The 16,455-nt window shown below is 44.3% G+C and overlaps 1 protein-coding gene across 1 annotated transcript in view; it reads left to right on the top strand.

Moving 5' to 3' along the window:
* Positions 1–699: 699 nt before the first annotated feature.
* Positions 700–16,455, top strand: part of CHSY1 (chondroitin sulfate synthase 1) — a gene marked incomplete at its 5' end in the record, with an annotated part of 87,663 nt that continues 71,907 nt past the window's right edge. The window contains 2 exons of the mRNA XM_081337522.1: positions 700–1,019; positions 9,795–10,290. Coding sequence (XP_081193648.1) covers positions 700–1,019; positions 9,795–10,290 — 816 coding nt within the window. The remainder of the gene's footprint in view (positions 1,020–9,794; positions 10,291–16,455) is intronic.

The following is a 16,455-nucleotide window of genomic DNA, read 5'->3' as shown; positions in this document are numbered from 1 at the left end:
CGCGCAAGGAGGCGGAGCGGGGGCGGAGGCGTCCGAACAAAGCCCGCTTCCCCGGCTCGGCGGCGGCGGGAGGAGGCGGAGGAGGAGGCGGAGCAGCAGCAGCAGCAGCAGCGCCCCCATGGCCGCGGCGCTCTCGCCCGCCAGGCTGCCTTGCCCTCCTTCCCCGCCGGAGAAGCTCAGCTGGGCCGGCTAGGGAAAGCCCGCGCGCCAGAGCCCGGGCAATCAGCCTGTCCCCGGGGCGCGGGGCGCTCTCGGGCCGGGGCGCAGGCCCGGGACGGGAAGCAAAAGCAAAAGCAGCAGCGGCGGCAGCAAGACCAGCCCTAACCGTCCCGGCTGAGTTGGGGGCACTGCAAGGCGGGAGGCGGCCAGGAAGCCATTGCCGGGGGTCGCCCGAGGCACAAAAGACCGGGCAGGGCCGGGGGGCGGCGGAGGAGGAGGAGGAGGGGGGGCGGAACGCGGGCCTAGGTCTCGCCCTCGGCCGGCAGGACCTTGCGGAGGGAACGGGCGGCGGAGAGCAAAGAAGCGGCTTGAGCTGCGGCCGGAGGGGGTGGGTGGGTGGGTGGGAGTGGTCGGCCGGGGAACGAGCGAGCTACCTAGCCGGGCCGGGCTTCCCGGGCGGAGAGTAGGGGGTGGGGGTCTTGGAGCCCGCGCGCCTTGTCTTTGGGGAGCCCCCGGGCGCGCGGAGCGAGGCGGTGGGGAATGGCTGGCCGAAGCCGCCGCTCCTGGCTCAGCGTCCTGCTCGGTCTGGTGCTGGGCTTCACCCTGGCTTCCCGCCTCGTCCTGCCCCGCGCCTCGGAGCTGAAGAACGTGGGACCCCGGCGCCGCGCCAGCCTGGAGGGCTGCAAAAGGCGAGGGGGCGGCGGGGGGCTGCTGCCCAACCGCGACTCCCGAGGGGCCCTGCTTTGGCCCTCGGACCCTGCCCAGCCTCGAACCCAGAGCTCGCCGGCTACCAACTTCCTCTTCGTCGGGGTCATGACGGCCCAGAAGTACCTGGAGACCCGAGCCGTGGCAGCCTACAGGTGAGACCCTCCCCCGCGCCGCCCCATCTGGCCCCGACCCTGGAAATGCGGGGTGGTGTGTGTGTGTGAGGGGGGTAAGGTTTGGGGGTCCCGTGATGCCCACTTTTCACCCTTCTGAACTGAGTGCCAAGGAGGGAAGGACCACTGCCCTACTCAAGCATTCTCTCTCTCTCTCTCTCTCTCTCTCTCTCTCTCTCTCTCTCTCTCTCTCTCTCTCGTTCTTTATTCTTCTCTTCTTCTCTCCACATTTGCAAGCCATCTTTGGAGGGGGGGTCCCCAAAAGAATCATATGTCCCATGTAAGGCACTGTTCTCCTTTCCTCCTGGCTTCAGGCGCATCCTTTGGTGGGACTTTATAGTGCACAAAGGGTCTCCTTCAGTGGTGCTGGGGTGTGTGTGTGTGTGTTAAGAAAACATGGGCTTGCATTAAGGGGGATTTTGAAGCTCCCTCAAGCCTATCACACCTCCTTGCAGGTTTCAAGGTGGCTGTGCACATGCCTGCTTTTTCTGCAAACCTATTTCATTAAGCAGGGATGCGATAATCCGATCTAGTCTGTCCTTACATCTGTGTTTTACGCTCATCCTTGCTGTATAGTTTTTTAATGGCCCCAAAATAAAAGGGATAACTTCCTTTATATATATTCTTTTTTTTTTAGTCAGTAGTTGATCCTTTAACAGGAGAGGAAACACTATACTTCCCGGACTACATTAAGTGAAACTCTAAGAATAAAAATCCTTTGTGATCCAAACTTGGAAAACCAAGAGATTTAAATAAAATACATGTGCATGCGTCTGGCTATGCGGATAATCACGGTGATTTCAGACCCCTGAAGTGTGAAGTTTTGTGTGGCCTGATGAACACACCCTTTGGCTCTTGTTTGACTGGATCCCTTCTTCCCTCTGCCAGCCCCAGCAAATTGGAGATCGTCTGCGTTTAAGGCATGCCCCAAGAGAATTAACTGAAGAGTTTTATGTGGGAAATGATGAAATTGGCTAGACACACAATATAACCTGGGAGGAGAAAGGGAGAGGGGCAGGGAAAAAAATCATTCTGCTTAATGGTTCTTCTGGCCAAAACCAGGGTTAGTAATTAGTTCAGGGCCATGCAATTCTTGTTTTAAGTTGCGCGTTCTCTTTCTCTTAAGGGAAAAGAAATAGTTCGTTTCATTTTGCTGGGAAAGAGAGTTCTGTTTCCTGAGCATATTATATATCAACTTTTGGCTGCTTGTTGCGCTCTAGAGATGTACATATGATTGGATTGGGAGAAGCTGGAGAGTTCCAGTCCATTTCCCAACCCAAAGCTGCAGAAGACAGAGGTACCTACGACAGCCCCCCCCCTCTCTCTGTTTGGATGTTCTCCAGATGTGTAGCTTTCAAATCCCAGATTCTGCAGCTGGAGTGACTCTTGCTGAAGATTCTGGGAGTAATCCTATGCAGATCAAGATATGGAAGGCAATCCTGCAGCGTTGTTCTATAAACTTGATTGATTTATTTTATTTTATTTTATTTTTAAAAAGTCATCTGCCTTTATAGTGAAAACAGTTCCAAAGGGGAAGACTCCGTGTTCATCAGATCTATTCCATCTCCCTGAATTTGAAAGGTATTCTCAGCATGGATGGAGAATTTCAGGCTGGAGAAGACTACCTTAAAGGGGTCCCATAACCGGATGTTGGCTGGGATCAGTGATGATGGGCAGATGTGTCCTTTGGTCCAAGGATGCCTCTAATCCCCATACTAGTAAGAGGAATGGTGATTTTTCATTTTGTGGAGACAAAGCAGGGGTCACACAGGAATTCTGTGGGTAGGAGCCTGCTCTTGGCAAGTCATAATTTTTCCAACCTGAAGTTTGTCTTAGATTTTTTTTTCTTGGTTGAACCAAAGCTGGAGAATTAGCTGTTGCTTATGGTGGAAAAACAAGGTTTTGGACAAGAACATGAGTTTGGGGATCATGGAACTGATCTTAATTGCTTAGTTTTCTCCAGAACAACCAAACAGTTGTCTCTTTATTATTCTTGTTGACTTAATCAGCTAAATCGTCATTATGGAAAAGTGATCTTGAGCTACTTGAGGACCACAGTTTAAGATGCCTTGTTTGTACCTTGTGTCGTTTCTCCAAATCACTTTGGTGGCATCACTGTAGTCTCCTTGCTCCCTGCAAAGCTCTGAGCAATTAATGTTCATGTACTGAGTTGTGATTTATGGTGAGAATCTGTAATTGAAACCAGCCTATTCCCCCCCCCCCCCCGCCCGCCTTTTTAACAGAGTGGAAGCTTTTAACTGAAGTTGGGAAATCACTGCTCTCTTTCTCTCCACCTCAACCCCTGCCCACCCCACCCGCCCACCATGAAAAATAAAAGGGGGAATTGATGGGGACTTCCTTTGCATTTAGATCAGGGACTTTAAATGCTCCCTAAGCAAATGCATAACCAGAGCATTGATGACATATATGCAAAGAGACAAGGGGACCTTGTTTAATGTCAGCCTATCTATCGAGCGCTCTCTTGGGATTGTTGGAAATTGGCGTTTGGCAGCAAACCAGGACCCCGTCTCTGGTCTGCTGTAACAAATAACAGTTCTTGGAGGTTGTAGGATCTCTTTTTCATTTCAGCTGCTTCAGTTTTCCCTCCGCTGGCAAAACCGGAGATTTGAATCCATGGTGGGTCTGCATACAGAGCAAATGTATGCCAGGATCAAAACATAACCATGGTTTGTTTAGTGGCTTGGTGGGTTGCACAAAACCCATTGTGATGGCTTTTAAAACCTGATTTGAGACCAGCAGGTTGGGTAAGCTGAAGCGGTTGTATTTTAGCTAGTGAACAATGATGAATCTGATCCTGGAGTAATGTGTAACTCATACCACTAATTTACGGCTAATCAGGAAGCCTTTTGCCATCTGGCTGATAACTAAAAATTTCTTTGTTTTTCACCCTGTCTGCAGAATGCTCTGCCCTGCATGTCTGTCTGTCTGTCTGTCCATCCATCTCTCTCTTTCTCTCTCTTTCCATCTCTGTCTGTCTGTCTGTCTCATCTATCCATCCTGTCTTTGTCTGTCCGTCCGTCTGTCTATCTATCTGTCTGTCTTCTATCTATCTATCTTATCTATCTATCTATCTATCTATCTATCTATCTATCTATCTATCTATATCTATCTATCTATCTATCTATATCTGTCTTCTATCTGTCTGTCTGTCTTGTCTACCCATCCTGTCTGTCTGTCTGTCTGTCTATCTATCTATCTATCTATCTATCTATCTATCTATCTATCTATCTATCTATCTATCTATGGATATGTGTATGCATGCACAGAAACACACACAAATGTCATGTCCTCGTTGCCTCATTTCAAAAATCACTGATATGGTGATTCAATAGCACCATCAAGGCTACTTGAAGAAAAAGTGTGCAAGGCCTTACAACGAACCTCTTGACTGTTTCTGCTCTCTTGTGACTTTCAAGCATAGAATTGTTCAAGGCAGAACATGGTGGCCCATCCTATGAGACTTAATCTGCGTTGGTGCCCCTTTTGGATGCTGGAATTAAGAAATCCAGTGACAAATACTCTAATTACTGTCATGCTTTTGAAAGGACCATTATTACGAGTGGACCATAACATGATAGCTTCTGCAACAGGTATGGTTCACCAAATGCTGCAGCATCTGTTGTTCAAGCTAAATCTTTCTTAATTTAAAGCCGTTTTGCCTCTCAATGAGACTCTATGGATAGTAGAAATATCACCTCTCCCAAGAGCTGGGCCACCCAAGACTTTGTGTCCTAGAGGCAATTGTGTATCACTTTAGTACTTTCCTCCTAGCTTGTTTATGTAATAAGAACTCTGTACAGTATGATTTTGCTTTTGTTCACTAAAATACAAAGAAACCAGATGGAGAGATAAACTGTTGCTGAAGATTCAGTAAGGGCAAAGAGAAAGTAAAAGAATAATTATAAGAACTTACAAATATGGCCTTAACTAATTGGGATTTACATAGACTAAGGCAAAAAGCCACAATGTAAAAAAGATGTTGAGACTCTAGAAAGTGTGCAGAGAAGAACAACAAAGATGATCAGGGGACTGGAGGCTAAAACATATAAGGAACGGTTGCTGGAATTGGGAATGTCTAGTTTAATGAAGAGAAGGACGAGGGGGGACATGATAGCAGCCTTCCAGTATCTCAGGGGCTGCCCCAAAGAAGAGGGAGTCAAGCTATTCTCCAAAGCACCTGAAGGCAGGACAAGAAGCAATGGATGGAAACTAACCAAAGAGAGAAGCAACCTGGAACTAAGGGGAAACTTCCTGACAGTTAGAATAATTAATCAGTGGAACAACTTGCTTCCAGAAGCGGTGAATGCTCCAACACTGGAAGTTTTTAAGAAGAGACTGGATAGCCATTTGTTTGAAATGGTGTAGGGTTTCCTGCCTGAACGTGCCTGGCTGAGGAGTTCTGGGAATTGAAGTCCACATTCACAAAAGGGCCAAGTTTGAAGACCCCTGACTTAGAGTCTTAGACCGTTTGTGGGAACGTAATGAGTCTAGACTGATGACTTTCTTAACTCCAGCCTCTAGCTCTGTCTGCTGTTCTCCTAAACCTTGTGCTTTAATTGCTGGGTTCCTCAGACCGAAAACAGACACACCATAATGTTATGGCATAGGTATGACTTCCAGTAAGAATGAGGAACTTGTGGTTTTCCAAGACTTGCTACGGTTATTCCACCTCTTTGCAACTCCAGCTAATGTGAGGGGAAGTGCTTTTCCTTTGACAGGGCCAAATTCTTTAAGAGACAGAAACTTTGAAACTCAAACTGGCTGCTTTTGTTGAAACCGGCCAGTCGGCCAGATTTCTTACCATTTGTCATTTTGCAGTTAATCATTCATGGTGCGAAGAAGAGCAATTAACTGCTTCTCATGAATTGAAGTGATTAAATAGGAGTAGCCAGGAGAACCTAATCTTGCCACTTTATCAGATGGATCCCTCTGTGGAGGGGAAAGTGGCAGATCACTCTTGTAAAGTAGCACTGCAGCTGCATTATTTACAGGGAACCCAGGTTTAAAGAACAGCTGATTCTTTTTAAAAAAAACCACACACACCACAGAGGCAAATGTAACACCGGATGTTGACTGTAGTTCTATACCCAGGGCTTGCAGTTTTGTTCAGCTTCTGCCTTGAGTTTCAGTTTGAAAGCTTATTATGATACCCTTTGATGAATTTGATCTGGTTAATGTCTCTAATAGGAAGTTTCTCTTTAATTAGGAGAGAGGGGAAGTCCTAAATGCAAGTTTCAGTGACCACAGAAGCAGTCTTGGTTGTTTTCCCCCCCTACTTTTTGCTACCCTCTTGCAAGACTTAAAACAAAACAGAAGAGCAATAGAAAAATAGCCTTTCACTTCTTCCCCAGAGTGGATTTTAGCGAGAGTTGCTTGCTTCTGCTTTCAAGAGAACATCCCACCTGGGTGTTCTTAAAAAAAAAAAAGAAGAAAAATCAGGAGCTAAAGGATTAGACGATGAATAATTACGGTTTTACACGGCCGGCTCTACCGTTAGGCAGATGCTTCAAGCAACTGATGTAGGTTTTAAACCTGCCCTTTGATTGCCAAACTAGCCTTATGCTTGGGTGAATGGAAAACGCTCTTCCTGCACCAGTGTCTGAGAAATATTCTCCATCTTTTCAGAGAAATGATTGAGTCTGTTACTTATCCTTCTGTAACTGGTTTGTACGGCAACCCAACGGGACAAGTACAGACTCCAATGGATAGTTAAGACTGCAGAAAGAACAATTGCAACCAGCCTGCCTTCAATAGAAAACCTGCACATTGCACGGGACAGAAGGAGGGCTGAGAAGCTATCTACAGAGCCCTCACATCCTGGACATAAAATGTTTCAATTCCTCCCCTTGTGATGCCACAACTAGACACAGGCACAGTTTCTTCCTTTGTGCCATCACTCTAGTTCTCACAGTGCTGTCTAAGGCAGAGGTCCCCAACTTTTGGGCACCAGGGACTGGTTACATGGAGAGAGGTTTTTCCATGTACCGGAGGGTGCGTGGTTTTGTGTGCTTGCCTGCATCCCACGGATGGGGCTTTGCTTGTTTGTGCGGCCCGGTTGCTGGCATGCCGTGGCCCGGTACCGGTCCATGGACCAAGGGTTGGGGACCCCTGGTCTAAGGTCTATGTGTACTTACCCATCTAGTGTGGTTGTAGTATTATTAATATTTATCCTAATTACCTTCTTTAGTCCCTGTTTTATTGGCATTATTATTCTGTTGCTTTTAGTACACACACAGTCCTTCTATACCTGAAGCAAATTCCATGTGTATTTAATCACACTTGGCCAAATAAAGCATTCAGTTCAGTTCAGTGTTGTCATCTTGCTTCAGAATGCTTGGAATTTTGTCTTGGGGGCACCTAAGGCTTGTTCTTCCCTTCGATCGTTCCCTTTGGTCCCTAACTTGTAGACATGGATGCTGCCTCTTATTATCGGCAGTTGTTTGGCGCTGTTAAGTTCCAGCCTCTAGATAGAATACTAGCCCACCTTACTCCTAAAGTTCTAAAATTACTAGAACCTAATTCAGGAAACTAAAGTGACTAATTGATCTTCAATAAAATGGCTGGGTGAGCTATTTTAGCATTAAATAAAAGAAAAGCCGAGGATTAAAAGCTCACTAAAATACCGTCACTTGGTAGCCATGTTGCTCCTGTGTTGTCATCTTGTTCATCATTCTGTGAATGTGGCCTAGGATTACAAGTAAATCTACCCCAAACAGAAACTTAGAAAGTAGCAGCAAACCCCTGAATTTTTCGTGCCTTTTTTGGGGGGGCATTTTATTATTTTTTTTATTTTTTTTATTTTATTTTATTTTATTTTATTTATTTTATTTTATTTTATTTTATTTTATTTTATTTTTTTATTTTATTTTATTTTATTTTATTTTATTTTATTTTATTTTATTATTTATTTTGTTTATTTTATTTATTTTATTATTTGCATTTTGATCTTGTGAGTCTCTTTGATGGTCTTTTGGACAGGATAACTAATAAACATTTAATAAAGAACTAATTGTAGGACAGGATCATCTCTGCCTGGATCATTTGTATGTGTTGGTGACGAAAGCATGTTTCAGATTGAAATGACAAATCGTCATCTTAGTCCTGATTTCTCTAAATATTTCCTATTGAATATTAATCGACTTAATATCGAAAGAAGTCTAGCAGACGGTTTTCTCGAACTAAGCTTAGGAGGTAAAGGAGCAGTGGCTTCAGCTTTTTCTTACTTTACAATGTAACACACACACCTTTAAAATATATTAGTTTATAATGTGTAAATTGTTTACGCATCTGTCAACATTGTAAGCTGCAGCTTCGCTGAATTTATCCATTCTTTTTCTCCCCTGTTACTTTTTAATGCATGAACAAAGCCATTTTTTTCATATAAAAAATACCTGTGAATTGCTGATATAAAATAGCAGATACATCTTTTTTATTTTAATTCCATTTATATCCCGCCCTTCTCTGAAGACTCAGGGCGGCTTACAAGTTTAGCAGTAGCCTTCATTCTATGTATATGCCTGCTTATTAGGGCTTTCACACACCCCCAAGCGGCATTTTTACAAAGTCAGCTTATTGCCCCCAACAATCTGGGTCCTCATTTTACCTACCTCGGAAGGATGGAAGGCTGAGTCAACCTTGAGCCTGGTGGGACTCGAACCTGCACTAATTGCAGGCAGCTGGTGTTACTTAAGGAGGCATTAGCCCACTGCTCCACCAAGGCTCTTTAAGGAGCATTTTCTTTTCACACTTTGAGAACATTTTTCTCAGCTTAGAATTAAGGCGCAGATTATGCTTGGAACAAGACTATCTAATATGAGCAGGAAGCTGGTGAGTTTATTGCTCCTGAGCTGAGTAACACTTTTTCAGACTTCTTCCTTTGAAAAATGCACATTTTATAGATGGAAATGTACACAGGGAGGATGGGGAGGGGGAATGGAAACTCCTCTGAAATGAGCTTGACTTTGTCATAGCCACATTTGTGTAGTTTCCTTGGCACAAATGAAGAAATGATTTTTTTTGTCATTGTGGTCTTGGATTGCCCAGCCTTGGCCTACACCCCTGGGATTTCATGATTTCTCATTCAGGCACTAAGCAGGTTGATTTTGGTTGGAATAGAGGCTATGTTCTTGCAACTCCTCCACAACCAGGCATGTCCAACTCACAGTCCATGGGCCACATAAGGCCCTAGACAGCTAGTAATGTGACCTCACAAGATATAATAAAATAAAGGAAGTTTGATATTTATATGCATGAAGTATATTAAATATGTTTATATGCAGCCCAAGACAAGTCCTCTTCACCCAGTGTGGCCCAGGCAAGTCAAAAGGTTGGACACCCATGGCCTAGATCCATCAGTTTTGCAAAATCAGACAAAGCCTGTTCTCTCTCTCTCTCCCTCCCTCCCTCCCTTCCATGTATCTTATCTATCATCTGTTTTTCTGTCTGTCTGTCTGTCTGTGAATGAATGGAATGAATGAATGGAATGAATGACTGAAGCTATCTAAATGAGGACTCTGTAAACCACTTAGAAAGGGCTGTAAAACACTGTGAAGTGGTATATAAGTCTAAGGGCTATTGCTAAGTGCTATTTCTATCTATCTATCTATCTATCTATCTATCTATCTATCTATCATCTATCTATCTATCTATCAAGCAATTGTTAGACTGAACAAGGAGGTAAAAAATAAAATAATGGGTTGTGTTTTTTTAACTTGGTTTTGGTTTCTTCCTCTCTAGAACGTGGTCCAGCACAATCCCTGGGAAGGTGGAGTTTTTTTCCAGCGAGGGCTCGGATACATCTCTTCCGATCCCCATCGTGTCACTACCTGGTGTAGATGACTCTTACCCACCGCAGAAGAAATCGTTCATGATGCTCAAGTACATGCATGACCACTATTTGGACAAATATGAGTGGTTCATGCGAGCGGATGATGATGTCTATGTGAAAGGAGACAAGCTGGAGAACTTCCTGCGGAGTTTGAATAGCAGCGAGCCCCTCTTCCTTGGGCAGACGGGACTAGGCACGACTGAAGAAATGGGGAAACTGGCCCTGGAGCCTGGAGAGAACTTCTGCATGGGGGGTCCAGGAGTAATCATGAGCCGAGAAGTGCTTCGGAGAATGGTCCCTCACATTCGGGAATGCCTTCGAGAGATGTATACCACCCATGAAGATGTGGAGATTGGCAGATGCGTACGAAGATTTGCAGGAGTGCAGTGTGTCTGGTCTTATGAGGTAGGCCAGGGTTGGGGCAGAGATGGATTTAAGCATCCAAAATGTCCTCCAGAGCTCTCTCTCTCTCTCTCTTTCTATCTCTGTCTTTCTTCCTCTCTCTTTCTTTGTCTCCCTCTTTCTCTTTCTCTCTCTCTCTTCCTCTTCCTCTCTCTTTCTTTGTCTCCCTCTCTCTCTCTCTGTCTCTCTGACACACACACACACACACGTGCATGCAATATTTTTGTGAAGAAGCAAAGGAAACTTTGAATTGGTTGCTAGATCATTTCAGGAGCTGAATAACTTATGAATGGAAATCTTACATTATCCATATTATACAATCATGTATGAAGCACGGAGGGAGATCTGTAAGGGGGAAAATCTGTTTTCCAATGACTCCTCTTGATCCATTTGTTGCCTTGAGCATTAAGAACCATTGAGCTCAGAAACAAAAGTGAAGAACAAAAGTTACCTAAGTTGTAACGTGCGTTTTCATAGCTGGTTGTTTTCCTATGTTTCACTAAGACATGGCTTTTTAACCTTGACTTATAGATTTGTCCCATCCAGCCGAGCCGTGCATTCTGGTTTAAATGCCAGAATATCTCGTTGAACGTAGCTTCCAAAATGCAGTGGCTGGCCTTAAGGACTGTGCTATCTACCATGCTTTTGGCTCAGTCTGTTGGGTGACCCTAACTTTTATGTATAATAGAAGTCTGAATTTCCCAGAAGTACAAGTTCTGTCCTCTTCAGCCAACTTCTCCTTGATAAATGAGTTTCCCCCCCGCCCCTTTGTTACGATAAAAAAGCCACGATTATAAGACAGTGTGTTCTGTATTAGTCAGCACTGTTTCTTTAATTCTTGGTATCTTATGAATGACCTTCATATGGCATCCATGCAGAGAGAAGAGGGTTTTTTTTATTGAAAAGTTTTACAGTACATTTTTGAATACAAAACCCCTCCCCCTCCCCTCTCCCCAAACCTCCCCAACTCTCCCCTCCCCTCCCCCCTCCCCGACTTCCCAGAGCTAAATACAGGGTATAAAAATACAAACAAACATAATCTAAAATATGCAAACAACAATAAGATATTAAATTCTATAGCACTTTAACTCTTAATAAAATAACTACAAGCTAATTATACATCATATAAATCCGCTACTTATTCAAATGCTAAGTGAAACTTTTTAGTCCCATATTTATTCTGAATATAATCTATCCATCTCTTCCACTCCACGGTATATCTCTGTTGCGATTGATCTTTCAAATACGCTGAAATCTTTGCCATCTGGCAAAGAGAGAAGAGGTTGAACTCTACATTCAGTATATATATGGGGTAGATGCCTGGAGAAAACAAGACATCGGCTTCAATTGGGATGTTCAGTGCTGATCTGCTTCTAGGTCGTCAGTCTTCTAGGCATCGAATATCTCTGCTATTTGGATCCAAGGGTATCACGACTGGGGATTACAAACCGACATGAGTTTTAGTGAGCCTACCGCAGACAAATTGAAAAGACCATCATATTATTGGTTGAGTTCTCCAGAAAGCTGGGTTGCTGACTTTGTCGTGCGTGCCAACCATCTTCCTAATCCCAATCCAAAACACATATCCCAAATCAATCCCAAATCCATTACCAGGGGCATTATGATCCCATCAAAACTTTTCCCAAAGCAAGTAAGAGAAGTCCCCTCTGAGAGATAGGGAGAAACAGCTGTCACTCAACAACGTCTCTGAAATTGGAGGCATTCAGAGATGCCCAATAAACCCCAACCTTTTGAGCACCAGGGACCGGTTTCATGGAGAGAGGTTTCTCAATGGACCGGAGGGGGCGTGGTTTCGTGTGCTGCCTGCATCCCATGGATGGGGCTTTGCTTGTTTGCGCAGTCCAGTTTCTGGCATGCCGTGGACCAGTGCCGGTCTACGGACCAGGGTTTGGGGACTCCTGCAATAAACCCTTAAATCCTTCTATTGAATGTTCCTCTTTCCTTTCTCCCTCCCTGCCCCCTGGCATCTTTTTTCTCCCCTCTCTAAGTTCCCAAGAACCACTGTTCTGGAAACGGGTAAAACAGTGCCTTGAGAGAGAGGTTACAGCAATGTTTTTTCAAACTTGGCAATTTTAAGATGGGTGGATTTCTGGGACTCCCTAGCCAGCAAGGTTTCTCAGAATACTGGACAAGGAAATAATACCTTGTAGACTATGGAAGCAAGAGAAGGCAGCGGGATGGTTAAGGAATGAAAGACTTGTTACAGAACCAATTCATAACTCCAGGAAAGAGGAAGGTGTGAAAAAGAGTAAAGTAAAAGGTAAAGGTTCCCCCGCACATGCGTGCTAGTTGTTTCCGACTCAAAGCCAAAGAGCCAGCGCTTGTCTGAGGACATCTCCGTGGTCATGTGGCCAGCATGACTAGACGCCGAAGGCGCACGGAACGCTGTTACCTTCCCACCGTAGTGGTCCCTATTTTTATACTTGCATTTTTATGTGCTTTCGAACTGCTAGGTTGGCAGAAGCTGGGACGCGTAACAGGCGCTCACTCTGCTACGCGGCACTCGGGATTCGACCTGCCAAACTGCCGATCTTCTGATCAACAAGCTCAGTGTCCTAACCCACTGAGCCACCGCGTCCCTTGTGAAAAAGAGAAACATAGTTAATTCCCTCTTAAATCTGCTAGGTATAAGTCAGGAGTCTCCAAACCTGGCAACTTTTTTAAGACTTGTGGACATCGACTCCCAGAATTCCTCATGGTGGCTAGGGAATTCTGGGGGTTGAAGTCCACAAGTCTTAAAAGTTGCCAGGTTTGGAGGCCCCAGTGTGGGATGAGCTGGAGAATTGTTTTGGCAGGCTTTCAAGATTCTGTTATATTTCCTTTCTACTGGTGAGGATCTTTCCATAAATCCAACTGCTTCTTGTTTCCTGAATTTGCCAGCCTCTTAAGACTCGACAAGCAGACATATAGTTTTTTTTAAAAAAATATTGGAAATGAGCTTAAGCATTTATGATACACAGATCCACTTAGGGTTGTTTTTTTTTAAAAAAGTTAACAGCCTGATTTAAGGGGGTAGTGGAAATCTTACTGTCAAGTAACTGGGAGAGAAAAACTACTCAGCAGTATGTTGCAAATAACGCACCGATAATGATGAGCTGGCTTGGAATTATTTTCAGTTGATGCTCTTGAATATATTCTTATTACCAACTCCTTGGTTAATAAGAAATTGTGAGTCATTTCTTTTTCTTCACACTCTTGTGTGTTAAATCAACCAAGGGGTCGGTTTCTTCCTCTTGCTCGGTATCTTAGCAGTGTCTGCTTTTACAAGAATAGGTTTTGTTTTTTTAAGGTTCAGTAGGTATTTTTGGAACTGGAAACAATGGGCTGGTTCACGAAGCCTCTTAAAATAAATCGTGTGGTTTACAAAGGTTTTCTGCAGCAAAGGTTTTCAGTTTTGTGCACCTTTTTTTCTGCACTAAAAGTGAAAGAAACCTTAGGGCTCAGATGGAAACTCACTTAGCAAATGTCTCACTTAGCAACAGAGATTTTGGGCTCAATTGTGGTCATAAGTCAAGGAACACACCAGAGATGGGGGTAAAACGTTCCTAAAACCCATTGTTATTTGCTTCCTGCAACGGCCCCTTGGTTTGATGTATCTTGTATTCGATGGCATTGAGTGTCCCAATGTTTCAGGTAGTAGCCCTTGACTTACAACCATTTGTTTAGTGACTGTTCAAAGTTGACCATTGGCATGTATTTATGACGTTTGCACTGTCCTGGATTCATGTGATCACCATTTGTGATCTTCCCAGCTGGCTTCCAGCCAGGAAAGTCAATGGAGCAAGCCAGATTTGCTTTGTTAAGCGTTATTATAGAATAGAATGGGATGGAACGAAACGGAAAAGAACAGAACAGAATAGAATAGACAGATTGTAGAATAGAATAGACAGATTGTAGAAGAGAGTAGAATAGAATAAGCAATAGGATATAGAATAGAATAGAATAGAATAGAATAGAATAGAATAGAATAGAATACAATACAATACAATACAATACAATACAATACAAAAGAATACAATACAATACAATACAATACAATACAATACAATACAATAGAATACAATAAGCACTAGGATATAGAATAGAATAAGCAATAGGATAGAATAAGCAGTAAGATATAGAACAGAACAGAACAGAACAGAATAGAAAAGAGCTGGAAGGGACCTTGGAGGTCTTCTACCCTAGTCCCCTGCTCAAGCAGGAGAACATATATACCATCTCAGACAGGTGAACGTCTAGTCTCTTCTTAAAAATCTCCAGTGATGGAGCACCCACTGGTTGATTGTCCTCACTGTAAGGAAGTTTCTCCTTAATTCCAGGTTGCTTCTCTCTTTGACCAGCTTCCACCCATTGTTTCGCGTCCTTCCCTCTGGCGCTTTGGTGAATAACGTGACCCCCCCTCTTCTTTGTGGTAGCCCATCAGATAGTGGAACACTGCTATCATGTCTCCCTTATTTCTGCTTTTCTTTAGACTAGATAAACCCAAGTCCCGCAGCCGTTCTTCGTATGTTTTAGTCTCCAGGCCTTTGATCATCTTAGTTGCTCTTGTTGTTATGAACAACTGCGTTAATGTTATTAACAGTGCAAGTGATCATCCACTTAACAACCATGGTGACTAGGATTGCAAAATTGGGTGGGGCTCACCTGAACAACTGCCTTGCTTAACCACAGAAATTCTGGATTCAGTTGTGGTCGTAAGGCAAGGACTATCTGTAGCAGTTTCCGGTTGTCACTATGCTATTGCATACGTGCTCCTCGGGTGACGTGTGCCAGTTTCTGCCCCTGAATTATGAACAGACTGGGAGTTAGTTGGCTCTCCTGCAATGCAATGCCAGCAATGCAGCCTCCTTTTTTCTACATCCTGCATTTGTGTGAGCTCATTTCCTGCCGTGGTTTTGCCGATGGGGTTCTTGACGATTGCCACGTCATGCAGCTTGGTGGCTGCCAGATCTGCTTGAAGTGTCAGCTTATGGAGTCTGGAGAGAGTCCAGCCGGCCAGCATTACTTGCTGGTTTTTTTGTACGTTGCTCTTGTTTTAATGAGCCCAGTTAATTGAGTGGTGTTGTATTGTTCCCAAGCCACTGACTTCAGGCAGCCAGGGCTGATATTCATTGCATGAATAAAATGAATATGTAACAGTTATCTTTAAGAATCTATTTTTAATGCTGGGACAGTTCTCCGGTTTGGAGCTGATATATCTAGGGCAGTGTTTTGCAACCTTGGCAGCTTGAAGATATGTGGATTTTAACTTTCAGAATTTCCCGGCCTGCATGATCTAGAAAAGGGTTACCCAACCCCCGGGCTGTGGACTGGTAATGGGCTGCGGCATGCCAGCAACCGGTCTGCGCAAACAAGCAAAGCCCCATCCGTGGGATGCAGGCAGCACGCAAAACCATGCACCCTCCGGTCCATGGAAAAGCCTCTTTCCACAGAACCGGTCCCTGATGCCCAAAATGTTGGGGACCTCTGATCTAGAACAAGAATTCTCCACTACTCAAATCCAGTGTGATTGGCTGAGCTGGTACAGAATGAGGAACTCAAAACACGTTTGCAATTTGTCGGATGAGAAAAGGCTGTCTTATATCTATGGAGATATAAGTTTCCAAAACCTGGAAGCGTGGATGTGTTCCAGTTTTTGGTTCTGCAGAACTACTGGCTAAGTCAGAATGATTTGGCAGAGCTTCTTCAAGTCATCCAAGTCATGGTTGTCCCAAAGGTGCTTTTTCAAAAGGCACCTGGACTTTTTTTTTGTCTTTGAAAACATTTTGCTTCTCATCCAAGAAGCTTCTTCAGCTCTGACTGAGTGGTGGAGGATGGAAGGATTTATATTCCTTGCAGTTAGCTGATTATTAGCATTCTTCCTCTCTTAACTTAGTTATCCCACCCACTGATTAATTATACAGATGAATAGTTTTTTCTTCTATGAGCTTGCCTTGTGCAACTTAGGTTTTAGGAGGGACGCGGTGGCTCAGTGGGTTAGGACGCTGAGCTTGTTGATCAGAAGGTCGGCAGTTTGGCGGGTCGAATCCTGAGTGCCGCGTAACAGAGTGAGCACCTGTTACTTGTCCCAGCTTCTGCCAACCTAGCAGTTTGAAAGCATGTAAAAATGCAAGTAGAAAAATAGGGACCACTCCTGTGGGAAGGTAA

Source organism: Vipera berus (assembly GCF_964194415.1).
Source record: "Vipera berus genome assembly, chromosome: 12".
NCBI classification, from domain to species: domain Eukaryota; kingdom Metazoa; phylum Chordata; class Lepidosauria; order Squamata; family Viperidae; genus Vipera; species Vipera berus.
Note: the sequence above shows the minus strand (reverse complement) of the source record. Positions and strands in the feature narration are given on the sequence as shown.